The following is a 23,722-nucleotide window of genomic DNA, read 5'->3' on the forward strand; positions in this document are numbered from 1 at the left end:
ACAGCGCAGCATCATTAACACATCCCCCTCCATTCATTATAACATTTTGCAGCTGATGCAGTGCTAAACATCTGGCAAGTGTAATTCTCAACAGCCGCTGCCTCTAATCCTCACTCCCATACAGTATATATGGCTGTTGAGAGGGCTGCTGAAGATGCGCAGGCAGACAGACTCCAATATGGCTGCCAGAGCTGGAGAGTGACAGTTTGGCTAATTAGAGGACTTTTAATTTGCACTGCCTTGATCTTTCGTCTTAGCCTCCTTCAATCTCGGAGTGTGTGTGCATGCACAGGAATGCATGCTGGTGTGTGTTTGTGTATTTGGAGTAAGTTTCAGTGTCACCTTGTGTGGTAATTTAGAGAGGTGAGGCAGTTTGAGGAAAGGCTAAACGACAAAATATCTGTCATTTAGCCTCCCTCACACTTTGTCCACGCTCTACTTCTCATTCTCTGCTCATTCATTTGTCTTTTTAAGTGTTATGTTGTTCATGGCTCTCATCCCGGTGCTTGTTTTTCTGCATCTGGCCCTAATTGTCTCCACAGAAGCCCACTCCTCACACTCTCTGGATGAAAGCAGCAGAGTTTCAGGGTCAACAGTCTCCAATAATGGAGCGCCAGTTGTTCAGTTGTTGCCCTTGTTTTGAAACTAAATGCAATTTGTCTTGTTTTTGAAAAGAATTTCGACCGGAAATGTTACTGCTCCGCTGTGAGATAATATCTCCTGGATGACTGGCCTCATAAGATATTTAAACTGGAGAGGGTTAGATACATTCACCCAGTCAAAGAGAAGATAACCAGTGTAACCGCTGACCTAATAACTCATAAGTCATGTTGTTTGCCTCTCAGCCAGCCTCGACCTTTCCACAGTGTTCCCTCACTTACACTGTACATTATTAATGCTGCTTAGCCTATCATTAGTGTGTTCTGTGTGTGTGTGTGTGTGTGTGTGTGTGTGTGTGTGTGTGTGTGTGTGTGTTGCAGTGACATGCAGGGCCCTTCCTTAAGCGGGCTGATTTTAATATGTAGTAATACAGTGGTGACAATGTTTCCCATTATGACTCTTAACATCATGCTCTATCAAGCTGCTTCCTTTTACAGGCTGGCCCACATATGGCCCCGCTCTCTTAGAGAGACGGCGAGCCCAATTCCCATCTTTAAAAGGTTATTTCACAAAGACAACCCCCAAAGGCTCTGAGAGAAATCAAAACACCAAAAATGAGCAAAGAACCCTGTCTTTCTGTCTTCTTTTATCTCCCTTAGCCCCTTATACTTAATTCCGCTTCCTGCTTCTTTCTGTTTTCTTTTTTTTCTTTCTTCCCTTTCTGTCCTCATATCTCTTCTACCCTCCATCCCTGCCGGAGGTGTCACCGTAAATGCCAGGTGGAGAATGAAGGAGGGGGAGTTATTGTTTGTGCCTGGGGAGGCCTCCTTTTTGTACTCGGTGCCGGCGTCAGCGTGGACGTCTACAGAGTGATGGGGGGAGACAGGCAGCACACACACATAAAAAGACAGATATTTTGGTCACTGCAGCTCCGGCTGTGACGAGCCTGACAACTACTTGTGTTCCAAACTCTGACACCGGGGCAAGCTGGAGGCTCCTTCTCCGCTCTGCGTCAGACTGCTTTGATAAGACTGCATCTAGAAAGGGCAGCTCTCAACCACAGCGCTTCAAAACTAGACTTAATGTAGGTTCTCTTCCACTGTGAGCGGCAGTAATACCAGGAGTTGTTTGGCTGCCCTTTTCAACCGCCCCACCGGGTACAGGACTGAAATCTTTCATTCTGCTGGCTCGGGAGTGCTCTTTAATAACCCGCCCTGCGTCATGGCGGCGTTATGTGCATTCCTGTAAATATCACGTGGAATTTTAAAAGTTCAACAACAGAATCAGATTTCGAAAAGTTTTTTTTACTATTGTAATGTCTCAGCATAAGCAGCGTGTCTGACTCTTCCGGCATCTGTCAGTGTAAAATTCGCACCACAACATGAGTGCTTGCATCTACACAGAGTTCTCCTGCCTGTCTATGTGAGCTCGAGAGTGAGCGAGAGATCTGAGGTGTCATAAAGGGAGGAAAATGAGGTTTGGGAGAGAGATGATGTAACTGTGGAGACATACCAAACTCACCTGCCCAGGGTTAAAATCACACAAGACAGATAGGAGATGTAAGGATAATGAAAAGACCCTGTTAGGACATGTTCTCATCTTGATAGAAGCCTCCCACCGTCAGGCCCCTAAGCCACTTGTACCGTAGCGGTTTAAAGATAAGGAGTAATGAACCTCCCCGGTGTTGTACTGAAGTTGCAATTTTCTTTCAGTCAGTTCAGGATGGAACAGGATTGTGCTTCTGCACATGAATTACCCCAGCGTTATGAATCCGATGGGGTTATTTCACCTGGAAAGATAAGTCCCTGGTCTGGGCTTATTGTACTGCACGTCTACGTCATTGCCCACATGTGCACTTTCCTGTGCTACCAGATGAAAGTGAGAGTGGGTGTACCACATCTCTACAATGAGATGGTATTATGAATTAAAAATTAGAGATGATGATTTTTGCTTTCAGATCAGTTGAAGCATTACATGCTCCTCTAGTGTTTTCTTAATTAAACAGACATTTTGAGTTATTCCCTTTGATGACAGTTGGATCGGAAAATCGATACCACAAATAGTCTGTAGAAGTACATTTATGTCACTTTAAGAGAGTCACTGTGTGGGTACCTGTGTTGCATTGGGGCTGGTTGCTCTTCTATGAGAGGCTCACTGGTGTGTGTCAGTGCATTTATCAGCCCTACATATCTTGTTAAGCTCTAAATACAGCACAGTTACCTGCAGGCCCATGTGTTGTGATTACCAACACTGAAGAAGAATTCATTTTGTTCATTTATGATGTTTTTCAGCCGGTGCTTAACGCTAACTGCAACTAATGTATGTGTGAGAGGCACAAACTGACTATGGTCTGCCACTGCCCTGATGTTGAAACTTGGTGCAGCAGCTGCTACGACAGTTTGGGTTGACACATGTGAAAGACCTCTGAGTCTTTACCTGTTTTGTCATGCTTAGGGAGCCTGTCACAAAGTTGTCTGTGCATTTCTTCCTACAGTCTTTGCTGGTCGCTTGGTGACCTCATGGTGACATGACCAGCTGTTTCCCCTTGCTTCTAATGTTAAAAGAATGAATCACCATGATGTTGCACTTTGGTTACAATTGCGGAGAAATGTTAAAGCAGCAAACTTTTTAATTTCTGTTGACATTTTATGTATTTTGTTGCTTTGCTAAAAATTAACTAATTGAGGCTGCGTTTGCTCAGCGCAGTTTGATTTAATCTATGTGACATGAGTATTTTATACCCAGAAGTTATTGTAGATAAACATTGTGATTCAGTCTATACTAAGCTCAGCTAATGCATAGTTGTCAAGTCTCCCGTTTTGGCCGGGAAACTACCGTATTTTACCCCTCTTTCCCGCCGTCCTCCCGTATTAGTATTTTCCCGTAAATCTCCCACATTATAATAACATAATAACCCTGTATTATAACGTAGGAATGTTCACAGCATTTCAATGTCAACAAAGGTAGACCTATCAGATTCTGATCACGTAATTGTATTTAGTAAGCGGTTGACAAGTGGTTATTTTAGATTTCCTGTACACCTGTCTTAAAACGTAAGGGATACTGGAGCTTGGTTGGGGTGATGGGACGGCTCACGGCGGGCGCCAGAAAATTTCCCTTATTTTCAAATCCAAAACTTGACAGGTATGAGCTAATGGCCTCACAGCTCTAGCACTCTACTGAACAAAGACCAGTGTCAAGAAAGTGAATTAGCCCAAGATGTCAAATTTTCCTTAAAGGGACATTGTGTAACACTTTCAGTTGTTTACTGGCAAAAATTGATGTCTGCATTCATAAATATGTCATCATTGGTGTACTATTACCTCCATCAATAATCTGACTTATTCTCGTAAAAGGAGAATTTTGGATTTGTTTGTAAATTGTGCGGGTAGGTTGTCTGAGGGGTTCCATAATGTTTCGCCATCTTGAGAATACATCCGCCAGCAAGGGACATACAGCCCCACCTTCGGCGTTTTCGTTGAGAGCCAGGCCAGTGCTGCGTGACTAAGAAAACGAAGGAGAGGAGCAAGAGGCGCTTCACAAGACGTGATTGGTTTGTTTCAATTTACACCCGCCCCAACAGTCCTACGTTGTAAACACAGCCAGCATGGTGAGGAGGGGGTTTGTCAACTCGCGTCCCGTGTGTCTGTGTAGGAGCCTGAATGAATACTCCATGAAGTATCGGATGACATGGTTTCATCAATGTTATCAAAGCTTTTTGGTACACAGCGGCTACCGTTGTTGCAATACGTGTTTGAAACAGTGAGGCGCTAGAGTGTGTTATCAGTTTGAATGCAGTACATGATTTTAATGTTAGATGGGAGAAATTCCTACACACTGTGGCTTTAAACAATATGCATATAAAGATTTACTATGCAGAAATATCAGTTACTGTTTGTGAACAGTATCGTCAGTGAAAGTGAACGCCACCCCCAGATTTACTCTGCTTGGCATTGAGCTTTGATATTTTTGCTTTTGTTCAGCACTGTGTCTGCAATTTTCGTAGCTTCCTCTCGGATGCATGCTGCGTACGTTCTGAACCTGGTCGTAACCTTTTTATAAAGTCCCAACCTCACCTGTGTGCTGTGCCCACGAATATCCCAACAACAGCAAAATAAGAGGAAAAAAATACAGGCAGAGGGCAGAGTCTCTGCACATACATACACCTCCACACATTTCAAGTGGGTCATAAGAGGGATTACTTTTATATGAGACTATACATTGTGTTCTCTGAAAATCCTGCATAGTAGACTTTTAAAAATGTGAACAAGTTTCATAAGTTGACATTTTGGAGATTTTTAGTTTATAATGGCAATATTATCATTACAAACATATCTTACAGGGCTTATGTTAAGTGTTAGTACATCAAATTTAATCAGCAGAGGCTGAGATATGTGACTGTAAGTCACCAGAGGTCAAATTTCTAAAACCGTCAAGCTTACGTCTCCGTTTTCCAGTTTGTAAGCCAGGCTTTGTGTAGTCCCCAAACATGATACCAGGGTGAGGTCATTTTGTCAGACTCATCCAGAGCCACAGAAAACACACACACAACTGTTGTCACAAGCTGAGCAGCACCTCCTCATGACTGATGAACTCATCTTGGTGTGTTAAATCAGTGGAGTACATGTACTTACCCACCACTGGGTGTGACATAACCATCCATGTTGTGTAAAACAGTCAGCACTTAGATAAGTTGTTGTTTTTGTGAGCTTCATTTCAGATCTTTATCCTCTTGTAACCACGGCACCAGACAGTCCTGTTACATGTGAACGGAGAGTGAAAAAGTAAAGCTGCTGCCTCGTGTTGCAGTGCTGATGTCTTTCAGAGCGATGCACTTACCTGCGTCACGCACAGTAAAGCTTCTCATTAAAAGCCTCTGAATGAAATCAAATGGTGTAACAATGTAGAAAATTACCATGTTGGTATGTGAGGTGGGGTGGGGGGGCATGTTCAGAGCTTTTTGTAAGTAAAGATAGCCTAGATTTCAGCTGATAGTTTTCAGGCTGCTGACAGTTCACACTCCAACCACGCCAAACCTTTTGTTTGACACAAACATCCTGAAATTGCCGGAGAAGTAGGTTACATCACCAAATGTTCTATCGACAAACTGTGTGTAGTTCCTTCACACAAAATAAGAAATTCTTGAAATTATTTTAAATGCTGCGTTTTCTTGGCATATTAAACACCAAATTTCAGAGTATGTACACTCCTCATTAGATGGTTCACTTGGTCCATTCACTCGCTGCTGTCAAATTAAAATTCAGCAAAGTAAGCATCCTATTTCATCTCACCAAGGACACGCTCCAAATAGGGCCTTTCATCCACAGTGCCAATACAACATGACATTACTTCTTTTCACCCTTTTCTGAAGTCTCTCTGAAGCTGTATTTTGACTGAGGGTGTCTCGGGTTTGCCAGTATCCGTGCTCATCCAAGTTTTCCTACAGTGGATTTGGCCCATATTTACATTCACCCCGATTAAGTTTGGACTGAGACATTAAAAGTGTGTGGATTTGCCAAAATTATTTTTTTAACAGGGGTTTAAAATTTATTTAACAGGATTATATTTCAATACAAGACAAAAACTGTTCAGTTATCAGTCAGTCAGGGATTAAGCAATCTGAATTATTAATTATTATGATGTCGTCATGTTGTATGCCATAAAACTACTAACTGGCTACAGGTTATACACACACACACACACACATATATATATATATATATATATATATATATATATAAACAATAATTACTCACCTCTTTATGACTGTGTGCAACCAAGAGTTAACCACATATCAGACAGCAGAGCACTGTTAAGTACTTTTCTTACTTGCCTCTGGTGCTATCGAGCCATACCGATAGTGTAAGGTTAATTTTTTATACCTAGTAGTTGCTCTGTGGATGGCTACATTTTTTACTTATCGAGTACAATGTCTCACAGCTACTGAGAGGATTGGCACAACATTTTGTACAGACATTCATAGTGATTCATGATATATCCCAACAGGTGGTGACCGTTTTCATTCATGTTCCCCTCAAAATTAATAACAACTTTGGTGGTCCCTCAGTTTATCCTCTAGAGACATCATGTGGTCAAAATCTGATTTTATAATGGCAAAACAAATTACTTTCCCATCAGCCTCACCTGTGCATCAGCATGGTAGCATACTGACATTAGCATTTAGCTCAAATCACTGCTGGGCCAAAGTACAGCCTCACAGGGCTGCTAGCATGGCTTTAGACCTGTAGGGCTCATTTATACTCAATGTTTGATACGTTTATGCACATGGACTGATTCGTCTGTCCATATTCTGCGTCCATTTTGTCTGAGAGCTTACAGATATGGACAACACAGAGCAGTACAACTGGAGATCATGGGGGCGGTGTAGCGTTGTTCAAATGAGATACGATGAAGACATTTAAGAAATGGCGGAACGGGAAAAAAAAACGATAAAATAGCGAAAGGAAATCTCCGTCCACATTTCACAATGTATTTGATGGCCTCAAAGGCCCTCGCTGTCTACTATGCTGCCTCTGTCAAAAGGTACATTATTATGACCTCCCCCGTTGCCGCCATTGTTCTCGTGTGAACCTTTTGACTCTGTCCTCTAGTGCCATCTATTGGACGTATCTATGCTATCATGACGGATACAGAAGTATGAGGGCAGTGACGTTGAAGGTGAAGGTATCTATTTTCGTATGTGAAGGGAGTATAAATGAGCCCTTAGTCTTGTTTGTATATAAATTAACAATGCAATGATCATCACAAACGCAAATTCTTTTACGTTCATTGATTGACTGGAGGGAGATAAGAGAAACGGATCAAAACCAGTGAAACCAGAACTATCTGTATGGCAAGACAGCGCTTGAGGTTAAGTTAGATGTTATTTTGTAATCTGGCTAGACTGACTGACTGAAATTCTCTCTGCGGGGCTGTTGCTTTTTCACGTTGTGCCTGACTAGCTTAGCTGTGGTTTATAACAGGTCCAGCTACTGTAAACCGGAACTTGCAGGGGTTTTGAAGCTCGACATGATTGCTCTGTCAAAATAAGCACTGTACAGCTAAATGACTGAAGACTGAACCCGGTGTCTGAGCCACTGAATGCAGGTGTGTCAGAGAACTTCAACATCATATAGCACACTAGGAGTAGGTGTGTGTCTGATGACTCCCCAGAATGCACTCGGGCAATGGATTATCATTGATCACTGATATCACTATCTGCAGTGTTGTTGTGCACATTTCCCCACTCCTTAACTTCCTGGTCAAGTGAATGCGATTACACTGCGAGTGAGTTTGTTTGCACAATTATTGAGATTCTTACTCTTGGCAATTGTCTGATGACTCAGTGCAAGATTGATAATGGATTTAGTTCCACTGACTTTGGTGAGGATGGCAGTAGACGTATGATTATTTAGTTCTATGACTCATACATTACTGGCAAACTCTAGCATGCATTAATTAACAAATATTTGTTGTGTTTGTCAGATAATTAGTGACCCTGTTTCTTGCATCAGAAACTGAGCTGAAGAAAAAGTGAGACCTTTAACTGTAATTACACAATTAGATACGTGTGACTCCTGCTTAGTGTCGCCCACAGAACAAAATACATGGAAAAAGATAATACATTTTAGAAATTAATCAAATGATCTGAGCTGTATAAATCTGTCATTAGTGTGAACTTTATGACCTTAGACCCCAGTGAAACCATGACGGCAGCAGGGTTAAAGGAGTACTTCACCCACTAAATAACCATTTGTATACAATTAGTCATGCTGTGTTACCTTGAATTTGTGAACCACACTTTGTTTTTCTTGCATGCTTTCATGGAAAACAGCAAACACTGATTTATTGATTCATTGAGGACCAAGTTTAACAGCAGCAAATCTATATATCACAAAAGCTGTTTACAAACTCTCCCACAACTTGTTCAGCTTAATCCAAGTCTCATTTATCCAGTTGATGCTCAGCACCTTTCAAACACATGCATTTTTGTTAAAAAAACAAACAAAAAAAAACAACATAATTTTTGGAGCACATATAAGCTTCACTTTTAGTTCAGTATTACATAGTAAAGGTTTACTGAACATGTGTTTGGGAGTACTGAGCACACAACTGACCAAATGAGACTTGAATTATTTTGTACGAGTTGTCTGATAGTTTGTAAACAGATGTTTTGATGTAGTTTTGCTGGTGTTAAACGGCCCCCGATCGATCAATAACTCAATATGTTTTCAGCTTTCTTTAAGGGCATATGAGAAAAAAACATTCAAGGTAACACAGCATGCCTGATTGATGCACACATGGGGGAAGTCTTCCTTTAAGTTAAGGTTATACAGTGACCTACAGGGAGTTTAGTTGATTTTTACAGGACATAGCAACCAGGTTCAGGGTGTTTTCACATATAGTCATTTTTAAATGAACCAAACTCAGTCCTCTGAAAGTGCACCAACAGAAAGGGGACTCAGTTCTTTTTGTGTTCACATTGTCAGTTAATTTGAAACAAGACTCAGTTCTCTCTCTGGTCAGCTTCAGCTCTGATGGGGCCTCAGTCCTCTTTCTGTTCACCCTACAGCCTATATATAATATATGTTGATGTAGTTTGGTTTTTACTTTGACGTGGCACTGCAGTGCGGTTATTTAGATCAACTTAAAATTGAGGAGAACACCGAGTTTCTGTGTGCTGTAGACTGTTGCCGTTTGTTGTATTCTACTTTCCACATCTGGAGACATGCAGTATCTTCCTCCTTGTCCTGCATCCTTGCGTCACAGGCTGACGTGGTTTCGTCTTCAAGCATCCCAGTGCAACAGCATGTGATCTAGAGGGCTAAATACAATGGCAAAGAGCAAACCTGGAGCGCTTTGTGTTCACAAGGCACGGGTGAAGTGAACCGCGCCGCTGACTTGAAGCGAACCAAACAGATCACTGGTCTGAGTTTGGTTCGCTTCCAAGGGGTCTGAGTTCTCTTGAAGTGTTCACATATGTGCAAAAAATGCTGAGTCATCACTCTGAGTCTGTTTAGAGGGCTGAAAAGGATCAAGTGTGACAACACAGGTTTAAACCTTAAAGCACAGCTAAGCTAATGACAGAGCAACAGGCCCTGCATGTCTTCGTCTTACTGTCATTCCTGTTACAGTGTCCCTGTTATTCTGGATTACATCTATCTGGAATAACAGGGACACTCACTATGAACAGTTTTCACTGGAACTAGTTTATTGAAAACTTTTGTGGTGTGTTCTGTGGATAGTTGAGAGTAACTGGGACAGTGCTATAGAAAGAGATGTTTCTGTTGAATTTTTTAAATGTCATTATTCAACACTGAGCACCACCAACAAATTTAGTCTGCCTGCTTTGTGTTGAGGTGGAGGCAGACGGATATCTCAAAACCTTAACAACCTACACCAAAACTGTCCATGCAGAGACACCACCAGATCCCTGCTTGTGATATGGATGAACTGATCCTTCCACCCAAGCAAAAGCACCCCAACAGACGTTGTTGAAAGTGTGTCCCGAGTGTGTTTAAAACTTCTGGCATGGTTTCTCCAGGAAAGGAGACAGTGAAAGAAAGGCTATTTTATTGTGCTCATTTTAATTTTTTGACAAGAAAATAAAGAAAGAAAGCCTCTGAGAGATCCTATGGCAGAGCGTTCTCTCTCTCTTTCACTCTTTTTCTCGCTGGCTCGCTCCTGAGTCATTCTCTAGAAGAATATAACACAAGCTTCCACTGAGGATTTCCTTGCATCATGCTCCATTGTCGTTTCTGTCTGTTGTCAGTAGGACCTCTATTTATTTCCACTTTCTAGGCATTGTTGTTTCAAAAACACAGTTTCTCTTCATCACGCTTCAAAGAATAGCAGCGCTGATTAGGGTCACTGTCGACTGGTCGCTTGGACCGTCGGCTTGTTGTTGTCTGATTCCAGACAAGCTCTGCTACTCTCTGACACATGATAAATGCAGGCCATTATTGTTCATAAACAGAATGGAGGAAAAAAAAAAACAGTACTTTAATACATCGCTACATTGATATTACTGTTACTCAAAGAATGCTCAAGTGAGGCTTAAGAATCAAGCAATTATAAAATTGCAGTCAGGAAAGTATACGTTAAGAAAACAGGAACTTCTTCGATTTTCAAAGCAATGCTTAAGTTAAAAAGATTAAAGAAAATTGAAATGTTTTAAGGCTGTTGTTAAGTTAAAGCCACAATCTGGGACGTGTAATGCAGAAACAACCACGGCTCATCAGTTTCCTTTTGGATCAGAGTTGGAGTGTTTGCTGCAGCAGCGGAGGAGCCGTGTCAGCTGCTGCAGCACGAGGAGAGAACAAAACTGCCTTTTTTAAAAAACCACACTAATGAATGTGCTTTTGCAGTGCTACAAGCAGCTGTGGTGATTTCACTAACCCACGATTATGGCTTTAACTGGACTTAATGACTTGAGCATTCTGAACTCATTATAGCAGACAAAAAAGATTTTATACAGTGTTTCCATTCACCAATAAACTTTTCATTGTTCGCCAGCGCTGTTGTTTCAATTGTGTCGTTTTCAAGTTTCAAGGTTGGAGTCAATTCTGTTTCAGTTCAGAAAGCGTTGTGGAAGAGATTCAGTCAGTCAGAATAAGCATTTGTAATTACAAATTTGTTTGTTAATACTGTGAATACTGCAGGTCTGTTAAATTCAAAATCCACTGAATTGAAATGTTTCTTGACTCCATCCCTGGTTTTACAGTCCTCTTAAATGAGTTGTTGTAGCACAGTTCAGTATAGAATAAACAGCAGTATTTTTGTCATCACATTTTCCTCCTCTTTTCAGCCTCCAGTATTTAGATCCTGTACATGTAGTCTCTTGTCACCACACTACTAATCACATTTTATTATAACACTTTTTTTCAGTCCAAAACCTTTGATAAGGCAAAACCCCATTGCTATTACTTCAATAGACGTCTGCAGTGGCAATTTTGAGCTTCTTGTGGACAACATTTGGTTCAATTGGTGACACAAACTGGTGTGAGGAAAGGCGTCCATGAGAATCTGCCCTGAGTGGTCAGATTTCGTTTTTTAGAAAGCCAAATATTCCTTATTTATGTCCAATGACTGAAACACAAGTGGCCATCTGAAGAAATGTTTCTATCAGACAGATGAGGACACTGTTTGAACGCAGCTTGTACATCAGAAACAGAAAATCCAGCTGCTCAACAGTATTAATTTCTCAAAGAATACATTCATCTGTGTGTGGCTGTGTGTGGTTTGTGTGCATGAGTACACCTGAATGTGTATGCATGTGCTAGAGTCGTAACTGTAAGGGTGATGGTGGGTAAATAGCTGGGGCCGGGTCAGGGGGCTATAAGGGTCAATTTACTACCACAGTACTTTGGTCTTAGAAATGATTGGAGGATAGAAGGGGAGCAGTGAGCCAATGGGGGTGGATCGTTTTGTGCAAATTGTTGTTCTGTTTGGCAAACTGATGTGTATCGATGAAGAGGTCTGTAAATAGTAGTATTTAAAATCATTTCAAATACTTCTTTGTGATTTATCAAGTTGGCACAATGGCACCACAGTGGAACCAGAGGAATCCAAAAAATAACAAGTAAAAACCTGGGAGATGGGAGGAGGAGGGAAAAAAAAAAGATTTGTTGATAAAACACAGTGGAGCTACAGTGTATCGGGAAGGAAGCTGAGAGTTTTAGGTCTTTTCCTAAGAGTCGTTTTTTGATTTTGAACAGTGCAGATATGTTTCCCCTGTGGGAATTAAAGACATTCATTTGAAGATTAGAATTTTTAGTTCGATTTCAAAATCAAAAACGTACCATTGTAAGTGAGCAGGTAGGTAACTAACTTGGGATTCTGGCTTCTGAAAAGTCTGAAAGATTTCAAAACCATGTTGTACAAACAAAACAGTCACCTCTGTTGCAAATATAGAACTTCTCTCTCTCATCTGTACAGCGTTCCCTCTTTAGGAGGATGAGGAGCAAGTGTAGCGGGGGTTCACCAAGAGAAAAGACGGGCTTGTTTTTGGCTCAGCAGAGAGCACATTCCTCTTGGTAGAAAAGAAGAACTCAAACGTCTCGTCCATCATAGTTTGTCTCTGTTGGTGTGTACTTCTCGGCTGAGAGGTTCAAAACAGTCAAAACACAGTCACAGGACAGAGCCATGCCATATTCAAATAATAGAATATTAATGATGAGGAGCATAGGAATAATAAGAAGACCAGTAATGTAATAAGAATAATTAATAGTAATAACATATCATTCTAGGTTTTTTAAATTCTCTATATAAAAACAGTGGCGAGGAGAAGTTGGTACACAGTAGGGCTCTACTATCCCCCCTTGGTTGATTTGGCACATTATACTCACTCTCTGGTGAGAGCTACCTACTCATTCTCAGCACAGTTGAATACAACTGTTGCCTGGCGACCCATCCAGAATTTCTCATTTTGATGTTTTAAATCTTCAAATCACGGCAAATCTTTCAGAACGTCTTGTATCAGAGCAGCGTCGCAGGGCGCGATGCAAAAACAACCTCCCCTAGCAAAGTAAAATCTTGATCAATCCACTGCCATAATCAGACTTGGTGAGGTTAATCTGCCGTGGTCATGTCTGATGAATGTCAGTCTCAAGGCAGATCAAAAGCGTAGCCAGGCTGTTCAGGATGGGTTGCCCGGCAACATTTAAGGTTTCTGCTCTTAATGTTGATTTTTTTTTTTTTTTTGTCATTCAAAACTTAGTACAAATAGCTACATAAGTCTGAGCTATAATGTGTATTACATTACAAAAAGTAACTCAGTCTCTCTATAAGTTATGATTTTTGTTCAGTATAATATATTAGTTTGGTCCTCCTTCATGTTCTCAGAAGCAAAGGCTTGGTTTGTGTAAAGTGTGTGAATATATAGATGTGTGTGTGCAGTTTGATTCTGTAGATCTTGTAAGGTGTGTGTGTGTGTGTGTGTGTGTATTTACAGGTCATTTCTGTATCAGTCTGTGTATCTGTATCAATATGTAATGGGTGCAGTGTTGTTATTTTCTATCCTCAAAGTGTTTGGGGTCTCCAGATGTGGGATCAGGTCTTCTGCTGGGCGGACACACCTTTCCAGTAGTCCAGTATGTCATGAAGATCCTCATCCTTGGCAAACTGAACCTTTCGCCTCAGCGCATGTCCAGCTGCCACGTATCCTTCGTCCTCCATGGACGCCTGCCGGTGCCTCTTACGGTGCAGTTTGAACCTCTCCCATAACCCCAGGGTCGGGGTGCAGAGGAGCCCTTCATCCTCCTCGTCTTCTTCGGGGCTGGAGCAGTAGCTGAGGTTGTGGTACTGGGGCGAGAGCGGGTAGTGTGGCGAGAGCTGGGAGTAGGCCAGCTCCCGCTGCTTGGCCTGCCTGCTGAGGGTGAGGGGGTCTAACATGGAGGGCTTTCGGGCCCCTGGGTGGTGATGCAGCTCCTGCAGGATCTGGGGGTGGTGCTGCAGCTCTTGGAGGTGCTGCTGGGAGCCGGGATAGGAGTGACGGTGTTCATTGTACTGGCGGATTCTCTGGGCTTCAGCTCGTAAGATAGCCGCTGCTGGGGTGACTGTGCGAATGGCCTCTCCTCCGCCTCCCCCCCTCTCTCCTCTCTCTCCGGGTGAGGTCCTCTCGATGTAGCGGGTCTCTGACGAGTGATAGCCTCCCTCCGAGCGGAATGAGCGAGGGCTTCGGGCAGAACCAGGAGAAGAGGAGGTGCTAGGCCTTTTGGAGGTCGGAGGTGCCTCCACGCTGTGGTGTCGCTGCAGAGAATGATGATAGCTTCTCCCCCTCTCTTCTCTCCCTCCTCTTCCTCCCTTATAAACTGGGGAGAGGAACTCGCCTCCTCTATCTCTCTCTCCTTGCTCAGAGAGAAGCACCAGCTGCGGCTCTGCAGTAGAAACGGCCCCTCCGCCTGCAGAAGAGGGGGATTTCATCCCCTGTTGGAAGGAGGTAGACTCAGATTTTAGGGCATCTATACAGTTGTTGATGATCTGGTTAACTTTATCGACTTCTTTAGCGATGGTTGAGATCTCTGCTACTGAACCCTGGGGATTTGCTTGTGGCGACATCTCTCTTTCCCGCTCTCGTTCTCTCTCCCTTTCAATGCCAGACCCTCTCACCTCCATGTAGTTGAGTTTAGCAGGCTTGTGCACCGGTGTTTCTATCACCTCCTGCAGCTTATATGGATCAATCTCACCACCCTGAGGAAGGTAGGGCATTCTGGACAGACTCTCCCCAGCACCAAGCTTCTGGGAAACAGATCCGCCGCTCCCTCCCTCTATATCCCCTTCTCCACCATACTTGAGCTCTATCAGAGTCCTTTGAATCCTGCTCATCTTTCTCTCCTTCTCCTCCATGATCCTCTTCCTCCTCAGGCAGTGGACTACTAGGCCAAGGAACAGTAACATGCCGAACAAACAGCCCAAAATAGTCATAATGTAGTGAGTAGCTGATGACTGATTAGCTATCCTCTCAGCCTCGGCCCGGCGGCCAGTGGAGATGGTCAGACAGGTGTGGTTGAAGCGCAGGGAGTTTCGTATAGAAGCCACACAGTACGTGTAGTCGGTGTTAGGTTTTAAGTTCTTGAGCTCAATATCTTCTCTTTGATTTTTCAGATTCTGGATATCTGTGAAGAAGCTGTTGTTATAAAGCACCAGGATGTACATTTTCCTGTACGGGTATGGAATCTGAACCGTAATCACAGCGCTCGAATGTAGCACCTGCTTTAACATCATGATTGGATTGACGTCAGAGAAAATGGGGCTCAAGCTGATTACCTCATCAGGAGGAGTCCCAGAAGCACAATCGTCCAATCCGCAGGGAGAGGCGAAATCTGGGACCGGGGTGGTGGAATCAGCTGCGCCAATGACATAGAAGGATGTCACGCTGCCATCATCTGTGCATACAAGACTGAGCACATGCAGTGCATTGCGTTGGGTAGGCATGCGGGGGTTCTGGCTCAGGAGGTTGTAGCCGAAGAACCCTGAAGGGGAATCGCACACCATCCTCTCACTGGTCCTGTTGGGAAAGGATGAGAGCCAGCGCAGGAAACCCAGCAGCTCACAAGAGCAGTTGAAGGGGTTGGTGTAAAGTTCACAAGTGGTCAACTTAGAAAGTCCAGAGAACAAACTGCCATCCAGCACCTGAATCCTGAGAGGGGACAAAAGAAAATAATACATTTAAATGAGGATTAAACACCCGCACAGCTTAACACTGTATCACCAATCTGTCAACAATCAATATCAAAAAGTGTTACACTGATTTAGTACTGTACATCTTTAACACAGTTTGACTTATTGTGGACAATGTAAAAAACGTATCTTAATTGATCTTTTCCATACATGTATACTTCTCTCTTGTCAAAACCAGGCTCCTACATTACCCACAATGCAACTCACTCGTAGGTCTGGTGAGCTCAATTCTTTTTTCACTCCACACTGCCATAATTTTTCATTTTCAAACTTGTAGTCTTCAACCCCTCAAGTGACATTACTTGAGGCAGTTGATCAGATTTGCAGAGCTCCCTCTGGAGCCAGAGACTGCTTTGCTTTCTGAACCTTCTCCACATATGTAGTAGTATTCCTCACGACCTGTAAACAGACTTTGATGTGTAAAATCGGTGCGCTTCCCCTTTAAATGCACTTTGTTACTCAGTGCTCTTGTACCACAGTTTCTGGTCTTAAACATTTCCCAAAATACCTTTCAGCAAGCCACAAAGAGCAGCTAAACCTCTGCTGTTGCTTTTACATTTAAGTCAAGAGATCAATACCAGTTATGGTACCGATAGTAAGAACAAGACAGTTATTCCCACTGAGGATAAAGTGTCTCAACTTTTATTTAAAAGATGTCTTGTTGCAGCATTGCATCATGGTTTACTGAGGATACTGCCAGGGAGAAAAATTGGTAACTCTGTATCCGCTGTGATGTTGTTTTTCCAGCAAGCCTGTGAGCATCGGTGCAAAGTGATAATTTTGAAAGCAGCCCTTGACACCAAGCCTGACATTTAACATTGATGTTTTGGCCAGATTTAATGATAGAGTACACAGGATTTTCTCTAAAAACAATGTGTAGACTCATACAGAGATAATCCCTCTCAATCATCACTTAAGACCCACTAGAAGTGTGGCTGTGTATTTATCTGCAGAGACTGCTCAAATTTTCTTAGTCTTCTTATTTTCTGCACTCAGGATGTTTATCGGTGTGCACCCCTGCAGTGCTCAGACTCGAGCGCCTCATTTACATGTGACTGGTGTCCATAGATCCATAAATATACAGATGATGCCTCTAGTGTCCAACGCAAGGAAGTGCATTTCTTTACAGATGGATAGAAACCTGATACAAACTACCTGTAGCCATTGGGGAGAGGCTAATTTTGTCAATTTTTCACCATCCAGTATTTTGGAATGTGTGCTTGGAACATTACCGGGACAGAAACAGGACCTGACAGGTATTTGGCATGTTTTGTGAAATATTTAATCAAAAAGACGTATGAACGGCTCAACAAGTCATAATGACAATCTGACTGTATAACCATATTTTAGCAGAATAACATTACTCAGATTTACAATATGTTAAAACTAGATGAACAAGTTCTTTTTAATCAAACAAACTCACTTGACAACAAAGACAGGCAACTGAATTGAAGGAAACAGCCTGTTGGCTAGTTAGCAGCGTGTTAGCTAAGCTAGCACACTGTCGTACGGTGTCTCCTTACGTTTAACGTACTCGCTGCAAAGTCCGGACCTAAATATTACAGAGGGGAGGAGTTTCACAAGCACATCGGATATCACAGAGATTCCCATAGGAATGAATGGACCTCCAGTTGCCCTGTCTCCGTACACATACATTGTGGAAATGAGGCGCAAGCAGCAGGCATCAAAAAGACACAGTGCTGACAAAATGCTAATGTAGCAAGGTGAAATGCCAAACGAGGATGAATCGGAGGATGGCTTTTTACTTTCATTTTCGCTGGCAACCGTATTTACTAACAGCAACCGATAGAAAGAAACTTATTTTATTCTCCTATCTGGAAATGCTTAAATGTTATAATGCTTGTTTTCTCTGTCCAGTTAGCATCATACATCAATGAACAACAAATTATGGACCCAGATTGCGAGAAACATTTTCAGTTTTTTCATCAAATACCCATTTCACATGTCACTGTTAAAGAACGAAGTTGCTGTGTTAGTTGCAACTATTATAATTTATTAATCGTTAAATTGTTGAGTCTATAAATTTTCAATGACTTGTTTTTTTCCAACTAATATTTTTAAAGCCCAAATACATTACTTTTAAGTGATAAAACATTAAACCAGCAAATCCTCACCCTGAAGATTATCCAGCATTTTTCACTTCAGTGATTAATCCATTCATAAAATTGCTGACATTCTTTTCTCAGTTTTCTACCTGATTAATCAACTAATTGTTTCTGTGCTACCACAGCATTTTGTCTGTCTTTCCCGTTACACACGCGTACATGGACCCCGGGTCGATACCTGTTCATGGAGAGGTCTATATTTTCTATGTTGGGGCATTCCCAGAAGGTGTTGGGTGTAACAGTCTCGATGAGGTTGGCTTGCAGGTAGAGATACTGCAGCTTGCCCAGACCTCGCAGCATCCCCTCTGTCAGGTTCCTCAACTTGTTAAAACCCATCTGGAGAACCTGGGGAGGCAAATACAAGTGGGATTATTCTAATCTCTGAAGAGCCGGCCAGCGCCAAGCATCACACACTACAAGCTGGAAACATGCTAAACAAACAGACGACGATTCAGTACAATTCATGTTTCACATGGTGATCTAAGCCTCTATGCTGTGCTCAATTTACTAAGATCTTTCTTGTTCACATTTTACCTCCTGGCTCAGCTCCAGCAGCTGGGGTAGATGTGTAAGCATGCCAGCTCATTATGGCTGCGTTCAGCTCAGTTTGGTGAAAGCACTTTTTCATGTTTTTTTTTGTTTCTGTAAGCCATAATGAGCAAGTGTTGTCTTTTTTTGTGTGTTCTGTGTCCATCTATGTGTATAGTGCTGTAAGAGTTTAGATCCTTTACTCAAGTAAAGTAGTGGCAGTACCTGTGTGAAAATACTCCCTTTGATCACAGTTAAAAGCCCCTCATTCACTATTCTGAATATTATCATTAAAATGTAATTAAAGGAGCTGTAACATTCACAGCATTAATATAGCAGTTAACAGCTATTAGCTATGTAAAGACATAGTGGATTAATGTTGTCCTGAGCGGCGAATGAAGTCACACTCCCTTTGTGTGTTGTAATCTGAGCTTTCCTGTTTGTTGTGGTAAACAGTCCTACTGGCTAGCTAATTGCTGCAGCTTGCACTGCACTCATATGAGGGTTCTGATCCACGATGGCTGAACTGCGTCATCATGGAATCAAAATGCCTACACCCCAGTTCCCCCCTTAGGTCGGAATTGTTAGCTCTGTTAGCTCTGCCAGCACTGTTTGTGGTGCTAGCAATGTTAGCTACTAGCTGCCTGCTCAGCCACCTCCATGTTGAAAGCCGTGTGATGGAAATCCTGACTCAAACTCTTAATTATAGATATGCTCTGAATGTTGCACACAGATCCTTTAATATTAAAAGTAATATTAGTTATTATGAAGAACTGTTTAAGTACCTATACCAAAATAATACATATATTTTTTTTTAATAATTTTTGAGGAATACTGTAGAACTTCAATTAATAGTCTGGGCTACTATTTGCTTAAATCACTGAAATCAACAGGCTTACATTTGGGACAGGCATCTATATGGGACAGGCCTTTAATTCCTTTCACACAAAACTGGGAATGGCAAATACAATCAAATTGTTTATTTAAACCAGTATGAATATTACTTGTTTAAAAATTAGGCTTCAGATAATATATCAATCATGAATTATTCATTTGATCGAGGCCTGACAGACAGCACATCAGAGAGAGAGAGAGTTATGGTACACAAGAATTACAGCACCCAGCATACCGACACAACACCACTTTATCCTGTTAAAACAATATTCACAACTTGGATTAATTTTTATGAAAAATCCTTTTAATTCTTTTGATCTGAGGACCCTAATAGACTAAAGAAATATGAATAACTTACAGGTCAATCAAGGAATTGAAACATAATTTGAGGTAGCCAACGACCCGGTTTTACACATCTGAAGAACTTCTATAAAAAACAATGAACTGCTTGGCAACCAGACCAGGCTTTTAATTGAGACAGGTGTTTATTTATCAAAATGTGTAGCTACACCGGGCGAGTGAAAGGGACTGGGTGTTTAATTGGGACTAGGCTTTAACTGAGGCTTTACGGTATACAAAACTTCTTTTTCCATTTAACAATTGAAAACAAGTTCTCAAATATTAAACAACCATATGAGAACTTTGCCTACATAAAGGTCAGTCTAAACATTTAAATATTTCATTGAAGGGTATGTTAACAAGATAAGGAATACGAGCAACCATTTGACACCAGTTTACTTGACAGATTTTGATACTCTTTGCTGCTGTACAGACACATCTTGGACAGTAACACAAAAGTGTCGAGGATTGATGACTAGGGTTAATTATATATATATATACCTGCTGATGCATTCATTTGTAAGGTTTTAAATGTTACAGTTGGATTTAATTTAATTACTTCATATATTGTTTAATCTTAATCATCTTTAAAAACTGGATCGAATTTTATGCTTCTCAAATCTTTTGTGTGTAAAACGTCAATTACACTGTAACATTATCCAACACTATTCATTTCAAATAAATGTAGCCTTTAAAAAAAAAAAAAAGAATATTAACCACTATGTTTGGGAGCATTTTTTTAAAAAGATTTACATCATCAGTAGGAAATACTGTGTACTAAGACAAAATAACACATTATTGGATTATAATGTAGTGGAGTAAAAAGTAAAATATTTCCCTCTGAAATGTATCAAGGTAGAAGAGTTAAGTAGCTTTACACACTGTAATGTCAGCATACCCAAATACCTTATAATGTACCGTAACCCAGTACTTGATAAATGCACTTTCCTCCATTGTGTGTATATGCAGTACAATATATCATTGCTTACCTGCAGGTTGAATTGTGCTGAGAATGCTCCATCTTCCACATAGCTAATATCATTCTTGGTGAGGTTCAGATAGGTGAGGTTGCCAAAGCGACTGAGTGAAGAATAATGGACTGACCGTATCTTGTTCTCATTCAGCCTCAGATCCACAATAGTGCTGTTGAGAGAGGTGTGAAGGCTGTAGATGTTTGACAAAGAGGCAACATAATATTGACAAAACTCTTTCATCATAAGTTTCCTTACCTGTTGATATGAGAGGGGATGGCCTCATAAGGCGGCTGGTTCATACTGCAGATGGCCAGCCACACAAAGCCTTTCTCACCTTCGATAAGCCAGCAGTCAGCTGTTACCACTGGCAACCGCATTACTGACAGCAGGGCGAGCCAACAGAGGAAGGAGCTGGCTGTGGACAGGACCACTGATGAGGAACCTCCAGTCACGTTATGTCTCTGCCGTCCCTGTCCTGTCCTCTGGGCCATTTGGGAAGTCGTTACAATATCCATTGGAGAAACCCGAGCAGAGATGCTTGCCATCTAACATTTATCCATGCAGGCTAGTGCCATTTGAAAGGGACTGCAGGCTTGTTTGTACAGTAATATCTCAGTGTGTGGTGGCTTGGTGGTGCCTTATTGTCAGAGTTGTGTCTGCACTGCTTGAAGCGTAGTCACAGCATGGTAAAAAAGTTTCTCTTTAGCTTGTCTTGTAACAGTACAGCAAATTAAAGACTGAGTTGTGTGAGGAATTAAGGATTTATCAAAGTAGAAATGAGCGCAGGAATGGGAGGTATCACTTCATTGGCAGTATGTGTGTCTAGGTAAACTGTATCAATTGTTCAATTAGGGGGTCGCATTTGATTTGTTATGTATAAATTGGCAAGAGGAAGTCATCCTGGTGCCAGATTGGCTGGTGCTCATGTCTTCTGTGGCCATCTGCATCTCTGATTGGACGAGCACCTCTTTTCTTTCTTCCTCATTGCTCGCTGCTCTGTACTTGGTGTGAGAACTCGTCCCTGGCGGGGAGAGACAGAGAGAAGGGAGGAGGGCGTTAGGAAAGAATCGCTAATGAAACACAGTGGTTTATACCAACAAGCACAACCCTATTACCAGCATGATGAGATGGAGGTAGTTATTTCTTCTTATATAACAGTCTGGCATGCCCACACCCACACACACACACACACACACACACACACCCCAACGTTTCCTATATACAAAAGACCTTTCTTGACAAGTCCAATTAGCGCACATTGGTGCAGATACACAACAAGCACCTATACATCTTAAAAATACACACAGGTTGTTGATGCTGTACACACACACACACACACACAAATTTTCTGCCACGCCAATAGCCTCAAGGCTTTGATAGACCTGGGCAAAGAATGGTCTAAGAATGGCCCTTACTCTGATACTGTATCTAATTAATTAATCTGCTCTAAATAAAACACTTCCTGGGAAAAAACAAAAAAACAAAAAAACAGCTGATGTCTGACGGAACAGGAGAGACAGAAGGGGGCGGGGTAAAAGAAAGAGCTGTGGAGATGTGAGGAGGAGGATGAAGAAGTGGGTGCAAGAGAGTGGTGAGGAAAGATGCTTGGGGGAGGGGAGGGGAGGGAGATGGGGAGATGGAGCGGAGAGCGAGGTAGAGTGAAGGATAAGGCAGTAAGGAGAGAAGGAGGCAGAGATTCTGTGAGAAAACGAGGAGGCTGGGAAGAGAGAGGGATGTAGAGTGGCTCTCTGTCTGGGGAATTTGCTAGAAGAGTGGCTCCCTCTTCTCTTTGAGAGCCTTTTTCTCAGCTGTAAGAGCAACAAACAGGATGTGACATTATGGAGGGGAAGAAGAAGGAGTGGGAAGGAGCAAAAGGTCCGGCCTTCCTCTCAAGCATCTTTTGGCTGCCGTTCCCTCCTTATTGATTACAGATGAATAGTGAGGCAGAGAGGTGCTGATGTGTCACCTCTAATCTGACAAGGAGAGCAATGCTTTTTGAGAATGGAAAAAAAAAGCTTCTCTGAACTTTTATGTGTCCTTGTGAAGAGCAAAAGTCCTGACGTCATGTCCTGGTTAGCTTCTCTGACTCATTCTTATCTCTCAGTAAGGGTCTCTTTGATCTTTCTTTCTAAGAAAAGGGAAACGGGGGATTTACTATGCGTATTCTAAGATAACGATAATGTACTGTACGTCATTACAACTTGCTCCATTATCCATGATGTTGACGCTGTCTTCTATTATCTTTCCAGCCTCTTAGCTGTAATCTCTGCTGTCTGAACAAGAGAAAGACTCTCAAGCCACACTGGCCGCTCTGTGCTGTTTTGCATGTATATTGTTCCCCTTGGTCACTATCTGATTTTGCTTGTTAGCATGCTGACATTTGCTAATTTCACACTAAACACAGAGTACAGCTGAGGGTGATGGGAGTTTTGCAGGTATTTAGCCATACATGTCAAAAGTGAATCTGACATGTTAAAATTCTGGAGTTTGCATGTTCTCTCCATGTGTCAGCGTGGGTTTTCTTTGGGTTCGGCTTCCTCCCACACTCCACAGACATGCAGGTTAATTGATGACTCTAAATTGTCCGCAGGTGTGAATGTGAGTGTGAATGGTTGTCTGTCTCTATGTGTCAGCCCTGTGATAGTCTGGCTTGTCCAGGGTGTACCCTGCCTCTCGCCCAATGTCAGCTGGGATAGGCTCCAGCCCCTCGGCGACCCCAAACAGGATAAGCGATTATGGAAAATGAATGAATGAGAATTTTGGCCTCATGGTGGCGCTAGATGAAAAAATAAGTGACTGCCAAAGTTATTACAATTCTTTCTGAGAGGAACATGAATGTTTGTACAAAATGTTATGTCAATCCATCCAACAATAGTTGAGATATTTCAGGACATCCTTAGGCCTCATTTACACTGCAAGCAATGCATTCGCGTAGTGCTCGCGAAGCGGTGCACAAGCATTGCGGCAACACGTGTATTCACACCAAAACCGAACGGACACGTTGCACAGCGGGCGCTGCTGTCCTGTCAAAATACAAACCACACCCCAACAGTTGGTGGCGGTAGTGCACTGTGTTTGCAA

General features: G+C 42.1%; 1 protein-coding gene across 3 annotated transcripts in view; it reads right to left on the minus strand.

The window, feature by feature from the left end:
• Positions 1–10,158: 10,158 nt before the first annotated feature.
• Positions 10,159–23,722, minus strand: part of elfn1b (extracellular leucine-rich repeat and fibronectin type III domain containing 1b) — a 174,035-nt gene continuing 160,471 nt past the window's right edge. For all 3 annotated transcript variants that reach the window (XM_049571365.1, XM_049571364.1, XM_049571363.1), the window contains 4 exons: positions 20,897–21,662; positions 20,657–20,810; positions 18,085–18,251; positions 10,159–15,739 (listed from right to left, as the gene is read on the minus strand). In XM_049571365.1, the coding sequence (XP_049427322.1) occupies positions 13,651–15,739; positions 18,085–18,251; positions 20,657–20,810; positions 20,897–21,186 (2,700 nt within the window). In that variant the 5' untranslated portion in view covers positions 21,187–21,662 and the 3' untranslated portion in view covers positions 10,159–13,650. The remainder of the gene's footprint in view (positions 15,740–18,084; positions 18,252–20,656; positions 20,811–20,896; positions 21,663–23,722) is intronic.

This window comes from Epinephelus fuscoguttatus, linkage group LG3 (genome assembly GCF_011397635.1).
Source record: "Epinephelus fuscoguttatus linkage group LG3, E.fuscoguttatus.final_Chr_v1".
NCBI classification, from domain to species: domain Eukaryota; kingdom Metazoa; phylum Chordata; class Actinopteri; order Perciformes; family Serranidae; genus Epinephelus; species Epinephelus fuscoguttatus.